At 44.7% G+C, this 22,287-nt stretch overlaps 1 protein-coding gene across 9 annotated transcripts in view; it reads right to left on the reverse strand.

Moving 5' to 3' along the window:
- The window catches only part of WASHC1 (WASH complex subunit 1), a 46,683-nt gene extending 26,246 nt beyond the window's left edge, over nucleotides 1–20,437 (reverse strand). For 2 of the 9 annotated variants that reach the window (XM_055809381.1, XM_055809383.1), the window contains exons 1-2: nucleotides 19,261–19,391; nucleotides 6,459–6,612 (exon numbers count right to left, since the gene is read on the reverse strand). In XM_055809381.1, coding sequence (XP_055665356.1) covers nucleotides 6,459–6,607 — 149 coding nt within the window. In that variant the 5' untranslated portion in view covers nucleotides 6,608–6,612; nucleotides 19,261–19,391. Of the gene's footprint in view, nucleotides 1–6,458; nucleotides 6,653–7,624; nucleotides 8,236–18,607; nucleotides 19,082–19,260; nucleotides 19,392–20,414 lie in introns of those variants that run through there. The other 7 variants (XM_055809386.1, XM_055809382.1, XM_055809384.1 and 4 more) reach the window with 7 other exon arrangements.
- Between the last annotated feature and the right edge of the window lie 1,850 nt (nucleotides 20,438–22,287).

Consider the following 22,287-nt stretch of genomic DNA (forward strand, 5'->3'; position numbering starts at 1 on the left):
TACTTTAAAATAATCCTCGATGAAAGAAAGCAATGTTTATAGAGATAATTACTTCTTACCTATACAAACAGGTCTAACATTTGTTTCTTTTGCCTCTTGCTGCTACAGGCTTTAATTCCGTAGATTATTTTGAAACTGGCTTCATCTGTTATGGAACACAGCTTTCAAATAATAAAGAATGGTAACTAACACATGTGCCATGTCCCACATTAAAATCTTATCTCTTCAAATGTTTTAGAAAAGTTTTGCTGAGCCACAGGGAGTCTATAGATGGTCATAAATTGATTTTAGCCTACAGACACATGAAAATATGAACAAAAAGCAAAGACAATTAAGTCAGAAGTCCAATCACATGCAGTTCATAGTGGCTCAGATGTTTTTTGTTTAATGATCTTCTTCAAGATGCAAAGTTCTGCTGTATGAGCAGAGTCTGCACAGCAAGAAGTTCCTCTGTTATCAAGAACTCATTTTTATTAAGTGTATTAAGATTTATCACAGATTTTTCTGGGACACATCTCTTCAGGAAATCCGACTCTCACAGTTGTAGACAGCAACGTCCCTGTTCCAGATGATTGGCATTGCCCTAATCAATCCTCTAGAAGCTAAGGTGCAATTTCCCCTTGTTCATGACCAAACAAAGAAAATAAACCAAGTAACTTCAAAGCAAAGCCCTCCTTTACTGAAAACAGCAACCTTGCCTCCCTCTGTTCTCTTTTGGTATATCACTCCTTCACCCTTTGAGAAGCAGCAAATCCTCCTTCTGGGAACAGAATTGCAAAAGCAGAATGAAAGTTGTCCAGAGGAAGGAACACATTCAGGCTTCAGGATGGTCAAGCCGCAATGCATATTCTGCTGGGTATTTTTCTAGCTACTGAATTGCACTTGCATAGGTAGATGCATCTCACACTTCCTACTTTTTCAGGCAGTCTGTCTTTAAGGGCCAGGGAGAGAATTAGCTCACAAGAACTTGAAAGATGCTACTCAATATTGAATTTTCTCCAACAAGGCAACAACTACCCTGTGGGGGTTAAAAAACCACAAACTAAAATAAAACAACAAACCATATGTACCAAAGTTACCTACGTTTCTCCCTACTGTTTGCCCCTCCTACTGCACATATCAAAATAGATGGTCAAACCTTCTCACATTTCCACTAGATATTCCACTACCATGAAAGGGCCTGTAATAGTAGAGAGAATCCTCTGAAGAGCTCCATTATGTCTGAAACTGTTGCCTGCCTCCTTTTGCTAAGCAGCTCTGAGACCAATTCCAGAAGTGGGAGAACACTTCTCTGGCAACTTTTGCATTTTCCTTCACTTTTGTACTGTCACAGCAAATAGATGTATCAGCAGTTTAGCATGATTGCATCTAAACCGCTAATTTTATTTTTAGTAACTGAGGGTACAGGTAAGGCTTGTATTTCATTTGTGCTCCTGGATGGCCATTTCAGCATCCTGGACACAACATTCCATCATTTTATTTTCAGACATAGAATCAAGCACTAAGAGCCCTTCCTTCCCACAGAATGTTTTCTGTAGGTAACACAAACTCATCTCATGCTTTGAGCAACATGTTGCATTAATGCCAGCATGGAGGCTTTTAGTTATTCATTAAAATGTACCACTATTTGCAGATCTGCAATTAGGTTTGAAAAGTTTGAGTCTGCTTGGAGGAGGTTATTGCAGGTGAAACACTTCAATTATTTCTTTAAGTTGCTCATTTTAAACAATGCTGAAGGTCTTGTTAGTGTACAGAAGGCTACAGCTCTCATACCAAGCTCAAGCCTGCCTTTCAATCACTTAAGGCAGAACAGATTGATCACCCTCCTTCTGGGGGAATGGGATTCAAAGATAAACAGACTGATAGATAAAACTGATGTGGAAGAGTTGTTAGTAGACTTAAGAGCAAGGGCTTAAGTAACTGTCACTACATTTCAATGACAATGCCATAAAAAGCATTTTGCTTGCAGAATCAGATTTAGCATTCTGTTCCTCTCCTTCAAAAGACACATTTAATTTGTGGAAGTCCAAAAGACAGATTTTCAGCACTGTCTGAGATGAGCAAGAATCCTGTCTTTGTCTGAAACAAAACTAGACCTAGCATCCTCTCAGATGACCTCTGGGACAACTTCAAAGTACCACGAGGTGACTTGTTGCTTAACAAGAGCTGTTATCACTCTCAAACTAACTGCAGAAAAAATTATTCCCCGTGCTACAGCCAGCCTCCTGGTGTAAACTCACTCGAATGGTGACCCATCACAATGGAGCCCTCTTGACAGCCCTCCTCCAAGTAAGATCAAACCCTTATAGCCAGCAGTGTCCAAGCTCCAAGCTGCATGCCATAGCCATAGTACATAACAAACAACACAGTATAGCTTGCAGCCAGACCCCTCTTTGCAAGTTTCCACGAATGTTTAATAATACGTTCCACAGACCTCCTAAATCAAGTACATTCTTACGAATACATTCAGTCACCCATTTCCATTACTGATCATCATGACTAATCACAGCAGTAAGTTTAAAACAAGGGAGGGAACACTCAAATGCACCTCATGATTAAGGTTTTGTCTGTATTTTCAATTTCAGGAGTACTCGCATCTCAACACTGCTGGGCTCTGCTGCCCAGCTGGCTACTCCTTACCTTCCTTAATCACATACTTCCCAGACTTCCACCTCATGCTTAGCAGGATTTCCACAGTGCTTTTGTTTTTGAACTACTGCTTTCAGAAGCGTGGCACTCTGTTAAAACTTTGTTTAATATTAAAGCCCTTTTCAAATATCTAATATGAAATCAATTTGAATCCAGCTGGGGAGGAGCAAGAAGGATACGTCTGTTTAGCAAAATACTATTCCAGACAAGCAAAAGATGCTGAATAAAGATCTTTAAAAAGATCTACCCAGAAATTCTTCCATAAACTGAAAACAAGCAGCACAAGGATGAGATATTTTGTGTACTGGACAACTTGTAGGTGGATCACAGGCACAGGAGACCAGGACCTTGTTAACAACATCCCAACCCCAAGTATTTGTTTTCTTTCTGCTGCTCTAATACTCCACGAGATAACTTGCGTAGGCAGTTTTCCACAAATCTGTTATACAAAAGCGTACACTCCTGAATAATGAACTGACGTATTAGCGATTATTAACATCTCCTGGCAACAAAAACTCTCAGAAACAGAAAATCCAGAGGGTAAGCCTAGCTGGCCAGGGGGCATCTCAGGAAAGCTAAACCTGTCACCTATCTGAAGTACTCATCACAACAACATTCCTGTAAAACATTCCACAGCACATGATTCCAACACAAGCTCTCACCCAGAAAAAGCTGGTAACAATGAAACTAATAGTTGAAAAACTACTGGTTAATTGAGTGTTTAAATTGGTCACTCTGCCTCCTGTGACCTGTACCAAAAGCCCTCCTTAAAAGTCCAGGAATTAAACTCATATAGATATATATTACATTGGATTGGCTATGTTAGAATATTTATGTTTAAGCAGTAATGACATGTATTAAAATCTCAGTAGCTACAGGCGATGAATCTGATCTTCACTGCAGCTTCCACAGCAGATTAATTACACAATTTCAGTTAACATACACAAGGTTAAAACTTCCATTACTCCACAAAAAAACCCTGGAACGTACGTGCAGCCTCTTGATCTACTCACAGTGCTGATAACAGGACCAAGAGGACGGGACTGTTGACAGTACTGACCTAAGACACCAACCTGTACTGCCCAGCAGCCGAGAGCCTGCCCAGGACAGTGCTCTCCCGCTGCACGATGAGGTACTTTGCTGTTCTCCGTGTGGAAGAGGCCAGATGGGTCCCTGCTCCCAAGGGTTAGGAATATGACAGAGGGGGATGCTGAGCTACCCCCTGCTCTTTCTTAGTGATTCCAAATCACAGTCCAGATGCACTGTTAGCAAGGCAGAGAGGAGGTTTAGCTGCTATGGGTTGCTAGACCTACTTTACAGGGCTGTGGCCAGTGGGTCTGCTCTGGGTCTCAGACATAGCTTACTTGTTTTTTTACACCTGCACATCCCTTGATTCTCTACAAACTAACGAATTCCACGAAGTGCCTTATTCACCATGTGCCTTGCCACAGTTAATAGCAAGTCAGCTTGTTTAAGAGCATTTCGAAAGAAGACAGCTTGGCACAGACTTGTCTCATGGGTTATTTCCCAGATTCCCCAAACCAGGGGGAAGGGGAGGAAAGCCGCTTATCTTCTTTCTCTCAATTCTCCAAATGCAAATGTGTCTTTCTTCTGTCCCCTTCAGAATGAATCAATTCACAGGCACTTTTCACGACTTCTGCTTCTGCACAGCCACTAACTGGCCAAGCGAACAGTTCTACAACCACAACAGTACCACAGTTGCCTTCAGCCAGTTTCCAAACAAAGAGAGAAAAAGCACACCTTCCTTGCACAATGGACGGATGCATTCATTTTAAGAATCCACACTCAATTTTCATGTCAGCAACAACTCAAAGCAGAAGCTTTGATCAGCTAACATGGAAAAAAAGATTTAGTTGTGGAAAGAGTCCTGTTTCCAAAGAGGGATTCTTTCACTCCACCTTCAACAAATTACAAATTGGCTTGCCACTCTTGAAAGCACTGTACCCATCCAACTGTTCCCACAAAACCACCCGAGAACATCTGCATCTTTGTAGTACTGAAGTAATGAGTTTGACACACTCAGCTGAGTCTGCCACACTGAACAAGTTTCCTCTCCATCAACACTGCAAGCTGTTGTTTTGCAGAACAGAACAGGCAGCTTCCCCAGATAAGGCAGCTCTTTCCTGGAAACGGAAGGCAGAGCTGCCTTATCGCAGGAAAGGGAAGATAAAAGGTCACTCTTCACTAAGTGGCAAAGTTCTCACCTTGAAAGCTTTGCCCCTTGATTGGCATGGAACAACCAAGGTCATGGAACTTTTAATCAGACGCCTGCATAATTACTAAATCATTATTAATTATATCAGAGCACCGAGACCTCAGAGGAAAGGCAAAGCAAACAAAGAGCCTCCTCTGTTGTTGGAAAAAATTGGTAATTAAAAGTCATGAGTGCACCAAAGAGTGAGGGAACAGCATCACAGTCACTCTTCAGGACTCAGGAGTGACTTGCATGCAAAACAGCAGGCTTGTCTCCCTGGGGAAATTACAGGGTACTGCATTACAAAGCAGTGAGTAGGAGGGAAGAAAAAAAACAAAAAAAGGAGACAGAGAAAGAACCACTCCTGCTTTATCAATAGCTTTATTTGCTCCACAGAGAAAGACAACACTGCCAACCAGTCCCAAGTTTGAGAGGTGCTTTCCACATGTTTCTGGCAGCTACAGACAGCTCCTCCCAGCCTTGTATCATGAACAGTTTCCACACTAAGAAGTGCACAAAAGAATGAGACCTTGTGTTCAACCTGATCCAGCCTACACACAGCCCTTGCCCAGGAGGCCCTGCCCAAAGACTATTCCAGTGAAAATCCTTTATTCACCTCAACAATCTGAGCTCAGCCTTAGTGACTACCCTTTCCCCAGAGGCTGCCCTTCGAAGCATCACTATCAAAAATTGAAGAACTTAAATTTGCCCTTAAAAAAAAACCTCAAAAGAAGAAAAAAATGCCATGGTCCCACTCACACCACAATAAATCAAAACTTGGTTGTCATGATCCCCACCGAAAACAAAACAAGTGCTTTTGCTAATCAGGCTATGAGAAGATAAATGCTGATCTGTTCCTATACCAATGATACAACACACTATCTCACAGGGCATTGAGATATCAAAGATGGCGTTGGATGAAAAAAAGCACCACACTACCTACCATCATTTGCAGGCAAACACAAGAATCTCTCTGATCTGCTATATAGATAGTCTTAAAGATCTAATCCTAAAGATCAGCATATGCAAAAGGTGGCAAATCTGGGCCAGATCCCTGAAGAGATCAGTTTAGATGGATTATGAGACTATGGTGAGAAGAACAGACACTCTAATGCACTCAGCCCTCCCAACATACAGAAAGAGAAGTATAAAACACCAGAAGCCCAAAAAGAACACTTTATAAGTCCCAGAGATCAGAACAAAGAGACATTTTCTACTCCACTGCTTCAAGTGTGACAACTCAGAAGGATGTATCTTCAAGATACTCTAAATAAGAAAGTCTCCCATTTAAAACATGAGCAAGAAGGAATAAAAGGTAACTGCAGCAGAAGCAGTAATGCAATTTGTGGGAGTCTGTCAATGAATAAAAAATTAATAACAAACAGCCTCTGGCTAACTGCAGCCATTTCATTATGCTTAACTCTGACAGACCCGAATCCAATACATTTTTATTGAAGTGCTTCTGGTCCTTTATCCCTTTTCTGAGCCTCCACTGCTTGCCAACGCAATGCCCTTTCACTGCTGTTACCTTATCACAGCACTCTGTTTTGTATTGCTGAACGCTAAGCCCTCAACCCCATGTGACAGCATGTACCTGTTGAAGATATCGCCCGACACCTTTTGCAGATACTGAAGTGCATCCGCCACCTGCTGAACAGCCTCCTCCCTGCGTAAGTCCGGTTGGATCAGGGGGACTGAATACATCTGCCCTTCCAAAAAATGCTTCTGGGCTACTGTAGCCATTGTGCCTAAAGGAAAGAGCAAATAGGTCATTACAGTAGACACACTTCCATTTTATCACAGCTTTTATTCAGGGACTCCCACTGTCTGCTCCCCTGATTATTTTTGGAAAGTGTTCCCAACAGAATTGGTGAACTGAGGAGAAAGGCACAAGTAGTAAGGTTGACATACTGGATATTTAATAAATCCAAGGCAGCAGTGAGGTGGGAGTCTCTTGCTTATCTAAATGCCCTTGGGAACCATAATTTTATTTTTAGCATGCTACTTAACAAATCACTGCTCAGTGCTGTGCTGAAAACAAAGACCACACTTTGGAGCAAAGTTGGCTCAGGGTGGGGATAAGACTCATCAGAAATCACCCTGTGTCCTCCTCCTCCCATCTTCATATTCCAGATGGATAAATTTCAGGTCATTCAACCCCATTAGCAAAATGCAGTATTTCTTCTTACACTTCTGCTCCAAGAAACACAACCGCTGCTCCGTTCCAAGAACGGCAGCTATGAAATTACAGGGCATGCATGTGCACACACGCCCTTGCTCCAAGTAGGTTAATAAAGGTTCTTCCATTCTGAGACTCCCAGGAGCTGCTCATTGCTTCTGGTGACTGGATTTTTCCTTAGTAACTATCTTGAAAGCAGCCTCCTTATTTCAGGATCCTTTCATGTATAAAACCTAGATGGTCACTGAAAATCTTTCAGTAATGTTCAACACATGCACCAGAGCAGTATGCATGCTCCTGGATGCAGCCAAGACCATTGCTCTACAGTTCAGCCATGAGAAGGCTATGCATCACTCATGTTTCCACCCTGCCAGCCTTGCTCACCTCTCCCCCAGCAGTTCCCAAAGGGTCTGCCTCCCATGCTTTTAGTAACAAAAATAGCAACGTTCCCAGACACAGAGGAGGTTATAGAGAAGAAATCCATTTCTCTGAGCACATTAGAAATGGTAAAGTCACAAATATATTACTGTTAGGCCAGTCTGATTAATGAGCAGAATAGATTGTCCATAGAATTTTCTAACCCAAACTCTGCTGGTAGGCCTACACAACTCCCTTCAAACTTGTTTTCTGAGTGTCTTGTTCATTCAGACTGTAAAAAGCCACACTCTGCAGCTGCTCATTACAGGGTTTCATCACACAGAGCACTGTAGATCTGTATAAGAAAATATTCATTAAGCTGAAGAGAAGCAAAACAAAGGAGGATCAAAAAATAAGGTATTGGAAACAGACAGAGATATCTCAGGACACAACACATTCCCTCCATGGTACTTGGAGGTCTGCAGGAGCCTAGCCCAGGAAGCCCTGCTATGTGCAAACTTGTATTCCAGCCTGTACAGCAGAGCAGGCTGAGAATAACATAGAAACACAGCCCATACTGGGGAAATTCACAAAACAAGAGCCTGAAGAGATAGTCACAGCATAAAACAGCAGCTTAATGGGTGAAAGTTAGAGGGGACTTCATTCTTTAAATTCCCTGTCTTGCCTCACAAATAGAAAAGATATCAGATTAGACTTGCCTGCAGCCACTCCCGTACATTTAAGAAACACCATCCACCCCCTCCAAATTTGTCCTTTCTGATCCTACCACAGCAGGCTAGGAAAGACACTCTGTAAATGGGATGTGGCTGTTGTGTGGGTTTGTGTTTTGTTTGTTGGTTTGTGGTTTTTTGGTGGGTTTTTTTTTGGGGGGGGGTGGTTTAGTAATGAATCATATGAGAGGTAAAAAGAGGAGGAAACCCAGGAGCCTTTCAGCAGATAACAAATTTGCAAAATCAAGCCCAGCCATCAGAAGACCTGGCTGTGCTGCTGGAAGCCTAGACCTATTCTGTTTCACTTCATGCATCACGCGCAGCCAGACCCTGTATCCACACTCTTTAGCAGCAATATTTGCACACTGATTAGTCTTCTTGACCGGGCCTATTCACCAGGCAGGAAATTATTATTTAGAGTTGTAAAGCATACAAGTTAATCTGAGAGGAGTACAGCTAATTTTGAGACGGCATTTTCTGATCTGCTGGCCACAAAGAAGCATGAACCCTTTTGCTTTCAAACCTACTATTTGACTAACAACGCCGAACAAAGAGACCAGCTAACACAGCAAGTGCGCAGTTAGGGGATACTTTGGCTCCAGCAGCAAAAAGAGTTTACAGTCCTCCCTGCCACTGGTCACAACTCTTCTGTTGCACCAGTGCTGCTGATGTTTGGGATGCCTATTTTTAACTCAGATCAGTTCAATGACCCAATTTACCGCAGCCAGATAAACAGCTGTAATTGCCCAGTCATGAAACAGAGTGGGAAGCAGGGGCAAGAAGGGGACTTCTTAAACTTGCTTCACTATCAAAACCATTACTGTGTAAAGGTAATCCTGCTCCACAGACTGAGAAAGCCAACTTTTCATCTCTTGAGGGCAGATGAGATTATACAGCCTCGGTAAGATTTCTCAGACTCTCACCAATCCTAATTATCTTAGTGACCTTTCTAAAGCCAAGTTCAGTTCAGCTGCTGACTGATGCTCACACTCAGAAGCAGTACTCCCCTAGCTACTACCAAACTGTTTTCTTCCCTGCAGGCAGAAGCTACAGACTGTCCTTCAGGTCCCACAACTTCCTCGCAAAGAGAGGAGCAAACAATAGCAGGGCAAAGCAGGAAAAGCCCCCGGCGCTCCTGCTCCCACTGTCACAGTTCAGCTGTCAGTAAACTTCAGTTTCACGGGTTCTCAATGCAGCCTTTCAAATGAGCTCCAGATTCTCACCTTTCCTTAAAAAACACATTAGAGATGTGGCAGACTCTGTGGGAACTGCTGTTAGAGACAGATAGAAGAGGCAATTCTTTCTGTGCAAGGTAACAAAATTAGAGATTTATAGCAAGAAGAAAAACAGCAACAGCCTTTGAATGACTAGACTCAGACAAAATCATATGCTACAGCTGCTATTTATTAATTGTTGTGACCAAACTAACTGGAGAAACAAGCTAGTTTTACAAACACTGAGTAAAGGCTTGACCATACACTTAGGATAAAAGCAGAATTGCTTCACATTACAGAGAGGGACTGCAGGAACAAGGAAGATTTTAATAGAGGAAATTGAAAATACTCCCAATAAAAGTCAGGAAGGAAAGCAAAGACTGAATGTCACTCAGGAAGACTGACTCTTCCTTTATCGTGACCTCCAGCGTAGTGACAAGGAAGCAGCATATTTCCTTGCCATGCTCCATTATCTGAATTGGGCATTACCTAAAATAAGTGTGCTGCAAATTAGAAATATCTCAACTCTACCACCCTGCCTAACGGATGCCAAGCCTTCATGTAGCATACACACTAAAGGTGCAAATAAACTGCTCATTATCTTACACATGGAGTCACTTCCAGCAAAGTAACAAACTGGTTCCAGTATCACTCCAGAATTACAAAAAAGGAGCAGGCATGTTTTAGCAGAAAGTACAGCATCCTGGAATTATGACGGCCAACATGAAATACTCGGATGCTACAGGGAGAAATGGACATATAAAACCCCAAAGCAAGTATGATTCAGAAAAGCATATGTCAGATCACCCAAGAGATTTAATCATTAGTGGTGTGACCACCTGTGGGCGACACAAGGCAGAAAAAACGGCAACATGGCAATTTTTTTGTGATTAAAGAGGCTCTGGAAAAGAGCTGCAGCCACTCTTTACTCAATTAGTTTTTCTATGTCAACTTTCATAATCAAGACAAATGTGCTCTGGTGTTACATAATAACCTCATTTGACTTACTAAATTGCAAACAAAGAAAAAAAATTTTTGTTTTCTCACTGCACCACCTGCTTATGAGTGTTAGACTCTGATTTGGAAGATTTGACTAGGTAGGGCTAGCAACTGCTCAGATTTGTACTTTTGTCTTAAGCTGTCTATGCCTTTAACCTCAAGCAAACTGGTACAAAGCTCATCAGGGCTGGTGGCTCTGTCTGCACCCAAAGCTGATCTCCCCCTTTCAGTTCCAACATTCACACTAGCAAAAGCCGAGCGAAATGCAAAATCAGCCTCCACCAGACAGTCTCACTTTTCCAAAAGACTTACAGCAGGATAGATACAGGCTGAGCATGCCAGGGTTCTCAGGTATCTGGAACCAACAACTGGTCATACTGCTCAATCACCACAGCCAAATCTAATATTCTGATGGCTATGTAGAGATTTGTAGCTCTGAACTCAAAAAAGAAAATATATAATTCACTGCTCTGGATAGGTAGAGAAACATTCCACCTACTTTGCTCACCTCTTGGATTACCTCCCCCTAGAGTAAAAGAGGTATTTTTACCTCTTTTTATTTATTTTAATTAATTACTTCTATTTTATTTAGAGTAAAAGAAGTATTCTTGGGGTACCTCCCCCCAAGAATAAAACTCTTTATGTCAAGGCTAAGCCCAAAAGACCTTGTTAAAAAGCAAACAGAATCTGTACACTCCTCTAACTTCTTTAGAAAATATTGCTCCATGGAGTATCAATCACTGAGATGATTATCAATAAACCAAAAAAACCCCACAATGTTAAAATATCTTAATTTTTTAAGGCAATGTAAACAAAGGCAACATTAAGAAAATAATTTGGCTGTCCTCAACACAGACAGAGACTGTAAAGCTATTTACAAGCACTTACCAGATGCTTACTTTGCTATGAAAATAAAAGGAAAATAAAGCAAATCACCAGCACCACTTACTTCCTTAACATGCTTCAAGGGATTAAAAAAGAGGGCTCAGGGGAGAAAAGGGCTTGAATACTTTGGAAAAAAAAATCAGTGTGCATTCTTCAGAGACACAAGGGCTGCTTTAGCAATTACTATGCTGCTCCTTCTGTCACTGCACTGGAAAGGCAGCATGAACTAAAGGCCTCTAATTCCCACATGCAGTAACATCTCCAAGAACAAGTGACAGGCTCTCTCTAGCCCTATGTCTCACCTTTGTAGGACTCTAATAAAAGATCAAAGCCTTATAGCCACTGCAAGGATGCAAAGAGCAGCAATACACAAGTCTGCATATCCTTCACCACTACACCACTACCACCAGGATGGTTCCACAGTGGAACAGACCAAGTCACAAATGAACTACAGGTTAAGATTAAACACACTCAAAAAATGGAGTAGAGACAGGCTTTGGGCATAGCTCATCACAAGGTGCTATCTTCTCTGATAAAGTTGCATCCATTACTTGGTTCACAGTGAGAACTCATCCCAAATTCCTCACTGACAGTGATTTCTCACACATAATACTTTCTACCATGTTTATCTGGACACATGTTCTCCCATCCTGGCTGATAACAACAGACCTTTGTTATTCTCACTTTCCTCTGCTCCAATCTAGTGTACAACATCAGCACATTGCTCGCAATACCTAAATGCAGCTTTTAGAGCTCAGAAAGCTCCCAGCTGCTACAATGTCTGTTGTGTGTCTCATCATAAACTTCTACTACTATACACTTAACTACAGTACTTTGTCGTACTGTACTTAAAATACTACTACATCCTTGTTCTCTACTTTCCCCACAGGCTTCCCACAGAATTTCAAATCATGATCAAATCTGCTCACATATTCAAGTCACACCTTGGTGGTACTAGAAACTTGCCTAGAGGCTATTCAACAAAATATCAGAGTGAACCCTTCCAAGGAAATAAGGGGGGAGGGGGGGGGGAGGTGAAGATAATTGTATCACCTTGCCTCCAAAGATAAAGCACGCTCCTGGGAGTTTATGAGCTGCGATGCCAGGGAACACTATTTAAAAATGAGACTTAAAATGCTACAAAAACAAAACATGTCATTGCATATGTTTCCCCTGTTAAGGGACAGGGTAAGGCAGCATGCGCACAGGCGCTTACACAAATGTAGACACACAACTGAAATGAAAGCTAGACGTTGCTTACACTCTGGTGGTAAACGCAGTACAAAAGCGTAGATGTAAGTCCTATTTTATTGTGCAGCAAATGAATGCCCCGCACTGGCATTCAAAGGGTTGAAATTCAGTCCTCCAGCAGAGCAGACAATAGGCAGCTATCCTGGGTAGGAGAGCTGGTTGTATTTCTAGCAGGGAGGGGAGAGGTTCACCACAGTCCCTGTGCTAAGCCAACTTTACCTTTTGGGGGAGGGGGGGAGGGAGGAGGAGAGAAGCACTTTGATAAGTTAAGAGGATGAAAAGTCTATTTATATTTTTAATTACCCACATTCTACAGTGTTATTAAGCAGCAATCAAAGGTGCAGATGGTACGGATTTCATTGGCAAGAGGTGCACTGTGCTGAATATTAAGGAACTCTGTCCCTTGTGCTGGTTTTGGCTGGGATAGAGTTAATTTTCTTCATAGAAGCTAGTAAGGGGCTATGTTTGGATTTGTGCTGGAAACAGCTTTGGTTATACAGGGATGTTTTCATTATTCCTGAGCAGCCTTACACAGAGCCAAGGCCTTTTCTGCTCTTCACCCCATCTCACCAGCGAGCGGGCTGGGGGGGCACAAGAAGCTGGGAGGGGACACAGCCGGGACAGCCGACCCCAACTGACCAAAGGGATATTCCATGTCAGCACGTCATGCTCAGCATATAAAGCTGGGGGAAGAAGGAAGGCAGGGATGTTTGGAGTCATGGCATTTTGCCTCCTCAAGTAACCGCTGGGAAGGATGGAGTGTGATGGATCCCTGCTTTCCTGGCGATGGCTGAACACCTGCCCACAGATGGGAAGTGACGAATGAATTCCTTGTTTTGCTCTGCTTGTGTGTGTGTTTTGCTTTACTTATTAAACCCATGAGTTTTCTCACTTTTACCCTCGTGATTCTCTCCCCCATCCCACTGCAGGGGAGTGAGCGAGCAGCTGCGTGGTGCTTGGTTGCTGGCTGGGGTTAAACCACAACACCCCTATAAACAGGCCTAATCACCATCTGAAGGCTAGAAGGTAGTGATGAAAGTAAGCATTAATAAGGCCACAATTAGGCCCTGCAGCAGGCTGTACTCCATCAAGGTGCTCATGTTTCTAGATGTTTCTTAGAGTAGGACCCTCAAATTCTGCTGTAGATGTTACTGCTTTGGATGTCAAGACCTCTAATAGCTATTTTAGGCAAAGCTATGACAAGTGTAATTTCTCTGTCTTTGGAGGGCCTGGCATCAGTTCGGATTTTACTTCCCAGTACCATTTCTGCAGCAAGACAGCCCCTCATTCCAGCTGTTACACCCTGCTCGCTCTCAACGACTGAATTAAACTGGGCAGCTGGTGCTCTCCAGGCAGAGAATGGCAAGGGGTGCAGGAAAATGAGAAGCTTTAGAAGCTATCACTCACTCTCCCTCCCTCTTAGAGCAGCAGAAGCACATCATGGCTGCATCTGCATTTTAAAGTTAACCTAGCCACAGCTATAAAAGCCATTTCGGACCCTCTGCACCAGTTTTAGAGAGATATTTACTGACTATCAACCTCATACTTTCAGCCTGTCTTTACACTATAGCGTTACTGCAGAAGAACAACAACAGAAAAAAGTCTGTGTAGAAAATGAATCCTACAATGCATCTCCTGCTACATGCCAATACATCCAAAAGCTGCTCATTGGTATGGGGTTGTCTGAACAGCCTAGAGCTTTCCAAAAGGAGACAGCCTGCCACATCACACCACAGCCCTGCAGAAACAGCAGAGCACTGAGGAGCCTGACCTGATACTCAGCAGGACTCAGGGGTTTGTGCTGCATCTCACACACTGCACATCCTGGCCTTGTGGACCAATATTCTGCTTGGAAATGGCAAGAGTGGATTTCATCACTGAAACAGTCTCACCTCACATCCAGGTACCACAAGAGCATTGTATTGCAGCACAATGTCAGCTACAGTGCTAGGTGCCTTTTTGTTAGCTAAAACTATGTATTACTGATAGCCATGTAGTTCAACCCAATATACTCTGGGGTGTGCATGAAAGGTATCCCAGATTCATTCAACTTGAAATATGTTTTGCTCAACCTACTGGCTGCCAACATTGTACTAGAAAAAGGTGTTAAGGTAATGCTTTTTACTCACTTTTTAAAACAGCAAGAGACACTCTGGTATGAGGTTTGCATTTAAAACCCCAAAACTCCCCCGCCCCCCCACCAGTGAATTCCCTAAGTTGCAGAGGGAACACAAGAGTGGCTTACTAACACAGTTTCTGTAAACTAGGTGCCTGATAGAAGCGTGTCTCCTTGGACCATGGGTGAGTCAGAGACCAACAAACACCCATTGCTACTTATGTGTTTGTCTTATCCTGCTTTTCCTGGAGTAAAAGGCTATCCATATGTGATCCTTCCTGAGCATTCAGAGCTATGAAAGGAAAAGCACTGGCCTGTCAAAAATCTACTTCTGAAAGTGCAAGCCCAGTATTTCATGTAGCCCCTTCTCAAGAAGCCAGGGCTTGTTAACAACTTTGGTGCAGACACGTTGCTGTGAAAGAAGCAGTAGCTATTGCAGCTACTAAAGACAGATGACATTATGAGCAATATGACACTAAGGCAAAGACATTACTGACAGGTAACTAAATGCTCATGAACTGGAGGATTTGGATTCCCACCAGCAGCATTGTCTCTTAGATCAAATAAGCATGGGTCTGAACCAATGGATCAACAGACTTGGTGACCATTCCCAAATGAAGACGGCCCCTTTCCCTAAAAACTACTCAGAGCCACTTAGATTTGTTGGTTTGTCACATTACTACATTGCCCTATTTCACTTAGGCTAAAGAGAAAGAATCAGAACTTGACATCTTGGAGCCCAGCTTTACGATAGCATACGGCAACTCCTTGACAAACTGCAAAATACCTGACATTTAAAGACGGATGATGTAAAATCAAAAGATATCAACTCTCCAGGAGACAGAGTGCTATTACCTTGAATTATTTTTTAAAGAGAATCTGAAAGGTAGAGACTTAAAAGAATGTAGATGTGCACTTCAATCCTTTCAGCTCCACAAGCAAAAATGGCTTCTGAGCTACTACTGTCTTCAGGACAACCTTGCCTCTCAATGAAGAGTTCTGCTTTGCAAAGCACAGACAGCAACCCTCACTCACTGCCATGAGGCACTGAATTGCAAGCTGCATCACCTTGCTGAGAAAGCCCTGTCCTCTAAGCACAGACTGAATTTTATTATTTTTTTTCAGCTGGATATATAAAGCTCATTTTGATGGACAAATGTTGGTATCCAAAGTTAATCAGATAATCCACTCTGCAACTGTCACCTTTGGCTCTCATCATTAATGGAGATAATCAGTACCCTAATGAATGATTGATCTGATTCTAAGGCAGCCATCTACAAATGACCAAAAGCACTGTGCTAATTGCCTGCCTCCCCTTCCTCTCACTATTCATTATAAAAGAAGTCTAAGCAAATAGCTTAGCTACACCTGCAATGCAGACATCAAAAGTAATGCTGAGAATCCCAGCCCAAACATTGAAACACAGGTCTTAATTTGATTTCCTAAATGGAGGTATGTTGGTTTTATATGCCTAAAGCAGACAGAAGCCACTGGCTAAGCCGAAAGTCTGTCCTTTGAAGGGCCATTTCCCTGCAGTAAGTTCTCCTAAATACTGGAGTTTCAAAAGCAGGCTAGCTGAAATGCTGCTGGAGAGCAGTTTGGTTCAGTAAAACGAGGAGCTGCTCAATCTTATTATCAGACCACAGCAACAAATACATACATCCAAACCCATAACAATTTCCTAAAAAAAATTTTTTTACAAAAATCCAGTTAATTTTCCCCTCTAATTTTCTGAGGCAAAATCAGCTTCAGTCTCCTGCACAGTGACCTTAGGTGCTGATCTAACCACTGCCATATTTCACTGCCACAAACCCTAAATAGCAGTGTTCTGTTTTTCACCTCCACATTCAGTATCCTCTGCTCCAAAGTTCTGGAGTTTTACAGCATTCACACTCCAAATGCACTGTATTACAACAGATCCCAAGATATTTAATGAGGGCAACAATCAAATCAAACTGACAACCAAACCAGTTTCTGCCCGTTTTATACATTGAAAAGCAAAGGGAATGCTTGCATTTCTGTATGACAGGAGGGGAACTCACTTACTGTGAGGAAGTGTCTTCCAGCCTGTTCAGGGTGGCCTGGATGACAGGAGCTGACAAAAAGCTGGGTCAAAAGAATGTCACCTGGGGAATCAATAACCCACTAAACAAACTGCTGGCTGAACTATTTTTTAGCAAAGGTTATCTTGTGAATAGGTCTAAGCAGAGTTGATTAGCTACAGAAATTGCTTTTTGATGATAAAAATGATTCCCTTCAGGCTCATACACCACAGCCACAGGGAACAAACATCACAATTTCAGACATAATCCTCCTCTTCTTCTGCACACTACCTTTAATCTCAAAAAAAAATAAAAAAATAAAAAAATCTGCCTTGCTTTCAGGCTTATCTCAGTCCTATTTTTCCCCAGTCCTCAATTTCTACCCTTCTCTTTTATTGCTCAGGCTAAGCATGCAGCAACTACAGCTACCTAGTATTACCAGAACCCAGAAGCCAGACTGCAGAGTAGTTCCCGGTGATTATTTGCTTTCAGTTTTCTTGCCAATGAACTCCTGAATTGAGAGAAGAGAATAGCACTTTTTATCTGAAGGAATGAAGATTAAAACCTCACTTTAAATATCCAGAGTGATAGAAGAAGGGCAGGCAGATGCTAAGACTAGCAGTCTGTTGCTCTGAGAATGCCTCAGGTGTTTTTCTGCCTGAGGGCTCTTTGGAGGTGTGGCTGCTTCGCTCCAACCAACGCATCCCAGGAATACAGGGTTTATCAGGCAGCCTTTACCTCCCAGCTTTACTACGCAGACAAGACAAAGGTAATCAAATATCAGGAGAACTTATCAGACCCTAGCTAACCTTCCTAAAAGAAAGTCTAAGGAAGGGACAGCTGACTGGAGCATCTCAGATTCCCCAGAAAACTAAAATGCAGAAGCCTCTACAAGGACATGCCAAAGTCACTTTACTTCCAGCCCTTGCCTCTGGCAAGAGCAGCACTATCCGCTCCACTTTCTTTCACTGCTCAAGGAAGGCTCTGTATTTCAGAGAATTAGCAAGAAATAGAGACAGTTTTAGCTTCTCCCTCATCTGCTCCAGGATAGGTCAAACCTGTCTGCAAATCACTGCTAGTTAACACCCACCACACAACCTAAATGAAGTAAATAGGTCATCTCAAGCAAACTCCTATCTGATATTTGCCTGAATCATGTGAAATGCCACAACCACAGCTGGCACTATCCCACACTCCTTGTTGGAAGCTGCACTGTAGAAGCCAGCAGTCAAGAATTAGCCTACTCTCCCTAGGGACAAAAAAGCCTCTCTTTAGAAAGAGGCCTTTGGAAAATCCAGGTGGTATCCAAACATCCAACATTTGAACACTGGCAGGGGGGAATGCGATCCTTACCATGACAGGGCTTTTGTTGATTACTAAAAGAAACACTAACAATGATCATCACTGCTGGATGTGGATTCACAATGTTCACTACATCCATGAGCAGCTTATCTTCATAGGTACAGCTAGGTCTAGTAGCTCTGTGGTCTTTTTACTGCTGGCTGACTCATTATTTTGAACACAGAAAAACATTAATACAATAAACGCACCTATCACAACAGCATTTGGGTTCACTTGCAAACACCGACAATGTGGTTTTTATTTGACAAAACATTACAACAGCACAGTTACCAGCCTGGCAGTGAAGAACATGCCCTTGTGCAAATTAATCTGTATTAGAACTGATTTGCCAGTACTCCAGGTAGCAAACTGTTGATGTGCTGATGGACGAGAAGTTACAGTTTTTATAATCTGTGGTGTCCCTTGAGTTAGCTGATCGCTACTCGGTACTGAACACCCCCCTCCCCCAACTCCATTACAAGCCATTAGTTAACTTCCTGAGGAGAAGTTACATATCCCACATCCCTGAGTCCACTGACTTTCTATCTTGGACACCTTCTTCCCTTTCTCACACCTCCCTTCAGGCTGCCGCACCTAGCTGCCCATCCCTACGGGGCACCCAGCCTACCTGTGGGGATGGCCGAAGGCTGGGCCCTTCCCAGTCCCCAGAGCGCAACGCTCAGGCCAAGCGCCCCTACGGCATCGCCCACCCAGGCCTTCCACGCCTGCCTGGCAGGTTTTCCAACCGATGACGCGGCTCTCGGCACGGAAGCACCACGTAAGAAATGTAATAAAGGATTTTCTAAACCTGTTATCCCACCCGGACAGGTACGGTACTACGACTCCCACTGCACATTACAGGCCCTTTCTACCCAAGGCCTGGCGGGGTCCCCGACGGACAGGGCCTGCGGCCACCCAGAAGCGTTTCACCGGCGGGCGGCAGGCCGCAGGGCCCGCGGCACCCCACGGCAGGCGCTCACTGGGCCCCGCTCGGGCCGGCGGGAAGAAGGGCCCCGGGCTCCGGCTCCTCGCCGCCGAGCCCCACCGCAGCTGCCCCTCGCCTCGCCGTGCCGCGGGGCGCGCCCCACACCCGGCCCCCCCGGCGCCCTCCGCTGACCCGCGCTGCCCGCGGGGGCCCGGCCGGGCCGCCCCGAGCGCCGGGCACAGAACCGCAGGCGGGGGAGGGGGGGGGGGAAGGGGGGGGGGGAAGGGGGGCGGCCCCGCCCCCCGCGGCCGCGCCGAGCCCAGCGCGCGCTCCCTGCCGCGTCGCGCGCCCCTCACCTGCCGCGAGCCAGCCACGCCCCAGCGCCCAGCAGGAAGCGGCTCCCGGCACCGCTTCCGCCCCTAGTTGTGCGTCACTTCCGCCCGGTTAGGGCGCCCCGCGTCTGGCGGCGAGGCCCAAGGCCGGGCTGGGGGTGGGGTCCGGGCTGCGCATGCGCGCAGTAGCGGGACGGGGCGTGGGGCGTGCGGTGGCCCGCGGCGGCGGTGGGCCTGGTGCTGCCTCGTCTGCACCACCTGAGTCCCTCCCCGGCACTGCTGCGCGCCCCGGCGCCGGCCGGCAGCGCGGGCCGTGTGTGGGCAGCAGGAGCTGGCGGTCCGCCCGCCCCGGGACAGGCCGCCCAGGGGCACCGGCGAGGCCCTGCGGAGCGCTGCTGGGTGCCGCGGAGGCGGGGGGGGTGCTGCAGCACGCCTCCCGCACGCCTCCGCAGCTGGCTGCCCCGCCGGAGCTGCCGTGAAGGGGGCGATGCTGGCGCGGTCAGCCCGGCCTCGGCCCACGTGTTACAGAGCCACAACCAGAGAAAAGCCCGCAGCTGCTGAGTGCCGGGTGATCTGCGCAGCCCTGCTTCTGTGCTTGGCTGCTTCTCTGCTACCGCCTATCTGGTACAGAGCAGGGCAAGCAAAAGGGGAAATCTCTGCATCACACGCTTGCTTGTTTTCTCTCCAGTGCTCATGTTTAGAGTTGAGCAATTTAAAAATTGACTTCATAAAATAGTGATTTTTTTTTCTGAAGTACGTTCTACTAATTTGTTCTTGTGGTGCTTTTATATTCCCCTTTTTGCACACATTCAGGCAGTCACATTCTTCCAGCACAAATGCTGATGAAAAGTGAATTTCGAGAGTGCATTTGTAAATATTAAAACCACATTTTAAAGGAGTATGTGCTACACATGACAGGTATTGGCACGCTCATCTGCTTTAGGATCAGAAACAATTTCTCAAGACTTAAGTAAACAGTTACAACTTAACACTGTCTGAATAGCAAATACCAGCTTTTGAATGCACGCAGGAAACTGACTGATAGGTAGCATTAAAAACAGTGCACAAGGAAAAAAATGAGGCAAACCTCTTCAAACAGTGAATGCACCTAAAAACATCAGGACCTGCTCATGCATATTCAACATGGGGAAAAAGGGTAAATCCATTACATAAATTACCTGTTGCATGTTCTTTGCTTTTTACTCCTTTGCAGTGGGAAGTGCTGACTGAAGCATCAGAGTGATGTTAGGCCTGGTGAAATTGCACAGGAGATCAGCAATCAGCAGCAGCTTCCTTGTTTCAGAGCCTGCAGGAGGGTGCGGTGCTTGTGCCCTGTGCCCTGTGATGTTTTAATAAGGGGCCTGGTAAGACCCATCAGTACAGACAGCATAAGGGCACAAGGCTTAAGAGCTAAAGATCAGGGTGAGAGCTACTGAAACTCTCTCTAAAAGGAAGAAGGTTATAAAGGAGTAGAAAATCCTGCCAAAAACTCCAAGCAGACAAAAAAGCAGATCTAGCCGAGTCTGAGCAAGGAGCATGTGTGTGGGTGTCAGGACCTGTCAAAAACAAAACAGGGAAGCGGATGTAAGAAGATCAGAATCTATTCTGATCCATTTATATTTATATACTACTGACGGAAAGCCCTCCAAACGCTTTCTGCTGCTTGGCTGAAAATCCAATTTATATTTATATTTATATATATTTATATTTATATTATATATATATATTTATATTTATATAAATATATTTATATTATATATCCAATTCAATTTATAAAATTCAAGAGAAAGCAAGAGGTCATGGCAGACTGATGCAAGCCTTTCCCATATCCGCCTCCCAGCCACCCTGAGGAAGAGGAGTCAGCAGGTTTGCAACATCCATCATTAAAAGGCAAAAAGGGAGTTGACAGAAAGAGAAAGGGAAGACAGCTGGAAGGCAGCTCTGCAGAGAAGGACCTGGGAGTCCTGGTGGACAGCAAGCTGCCCATGAGCCAGCCGTGTGCCCATGTGGCCAAGAAAGCCACTGGTATGCTGGTGTGCATTAGGAGGAGCGTGGCCACCAGGTCGAGGGAGGTGATCTTCCCCCTTTACTCTGCCCTGGTGAGGCTGCATCTGGAGTACTGTGTTCAGTTCTGGGCTCCCCAGTCCAAGAGAGGACAAGGGACTACTGGAAAGGGTCCAGCAGAGGGCTACCAAGATGACTGGGAGACTGGAGCATCTCCCTTGTGAGGAAAGGCTGAGAGAGCTGGGCCTGTGTAGCTTGGAGAAGGCTGAGAGGGATTCTTATCAACGCATACAAATACCATAGGGGCAGGTGTCAAGAGGATGGGGCCAGGCTCTTTTCAGTGGTGCCCAGCGACAGGACAAGGGGCAATGGGCACAAACTGCAACATGGGATGTTCCACCTGAATATGAGGAAAAACTTCTTTACTTTGAGGGTGACAGAGCACTGGAACAGGCTGCCCAGAGAGATGGTGGAGTCTCCTCCGGAGACATTCAAAACCCACCTGGACTCTGTGACTGTGCAACCTGCTCTGGGTGAGCCTGCTTTAGCAGGGGCTTGGACTAGGTGATCTCCAGAGGTCCCTTTCAACCCTGACCATTCTGTGATTCTGTGAAGACAGTGAATCTTACGCCAGGTGGGCAGAGAGGTGATGGAAAGCAGGGATACAGTGAGCCTCATGTGAGAAGTGGTAGCAGGGTACAAGTGGACTGGACAAAGCACCAGGAAGACCCTATTAGTGAGTGAAAGGCTGTAAATCATAGTGAACTCCTGTGTAACCTTGTTGTATATCAAATGTCTTTCCTGTGCAGACAAGACCTATCTAACTGGGCACACGTAGGTGTGAATAACAGCACAGAAAGAGTCTGGAGGCAAATCAGGAGAGCAGCTGCTTAACACAGTGTTTAATTCAACATTAATTAGAGGCACTAGTCTTTGGCCAGCTGCATGTCTCAGCCCATGCAACTGGCAGGTGGAAACCAAGTAACACCATTCCCAGCCAGTGGAATAGTAGACACTATTTCTTCTCTCTGTGCCCGTGGAATAATG

This window comes from Falco peregrinus, chromosome 6 (assembly GCF_023634155.1).
Source record: "Falco peregrinus isolate bFalPer1 chromosome 6, bFalPer1.pri, whole genome shotgun sequence".
In the NCBI taxonomy this organism is placed as follows: domain Eukaryota; kingdom Metazoa; phylum Chordata; class Aves; order Falconiformes; family Falconidae; genus Falco; species Falco peregrinus.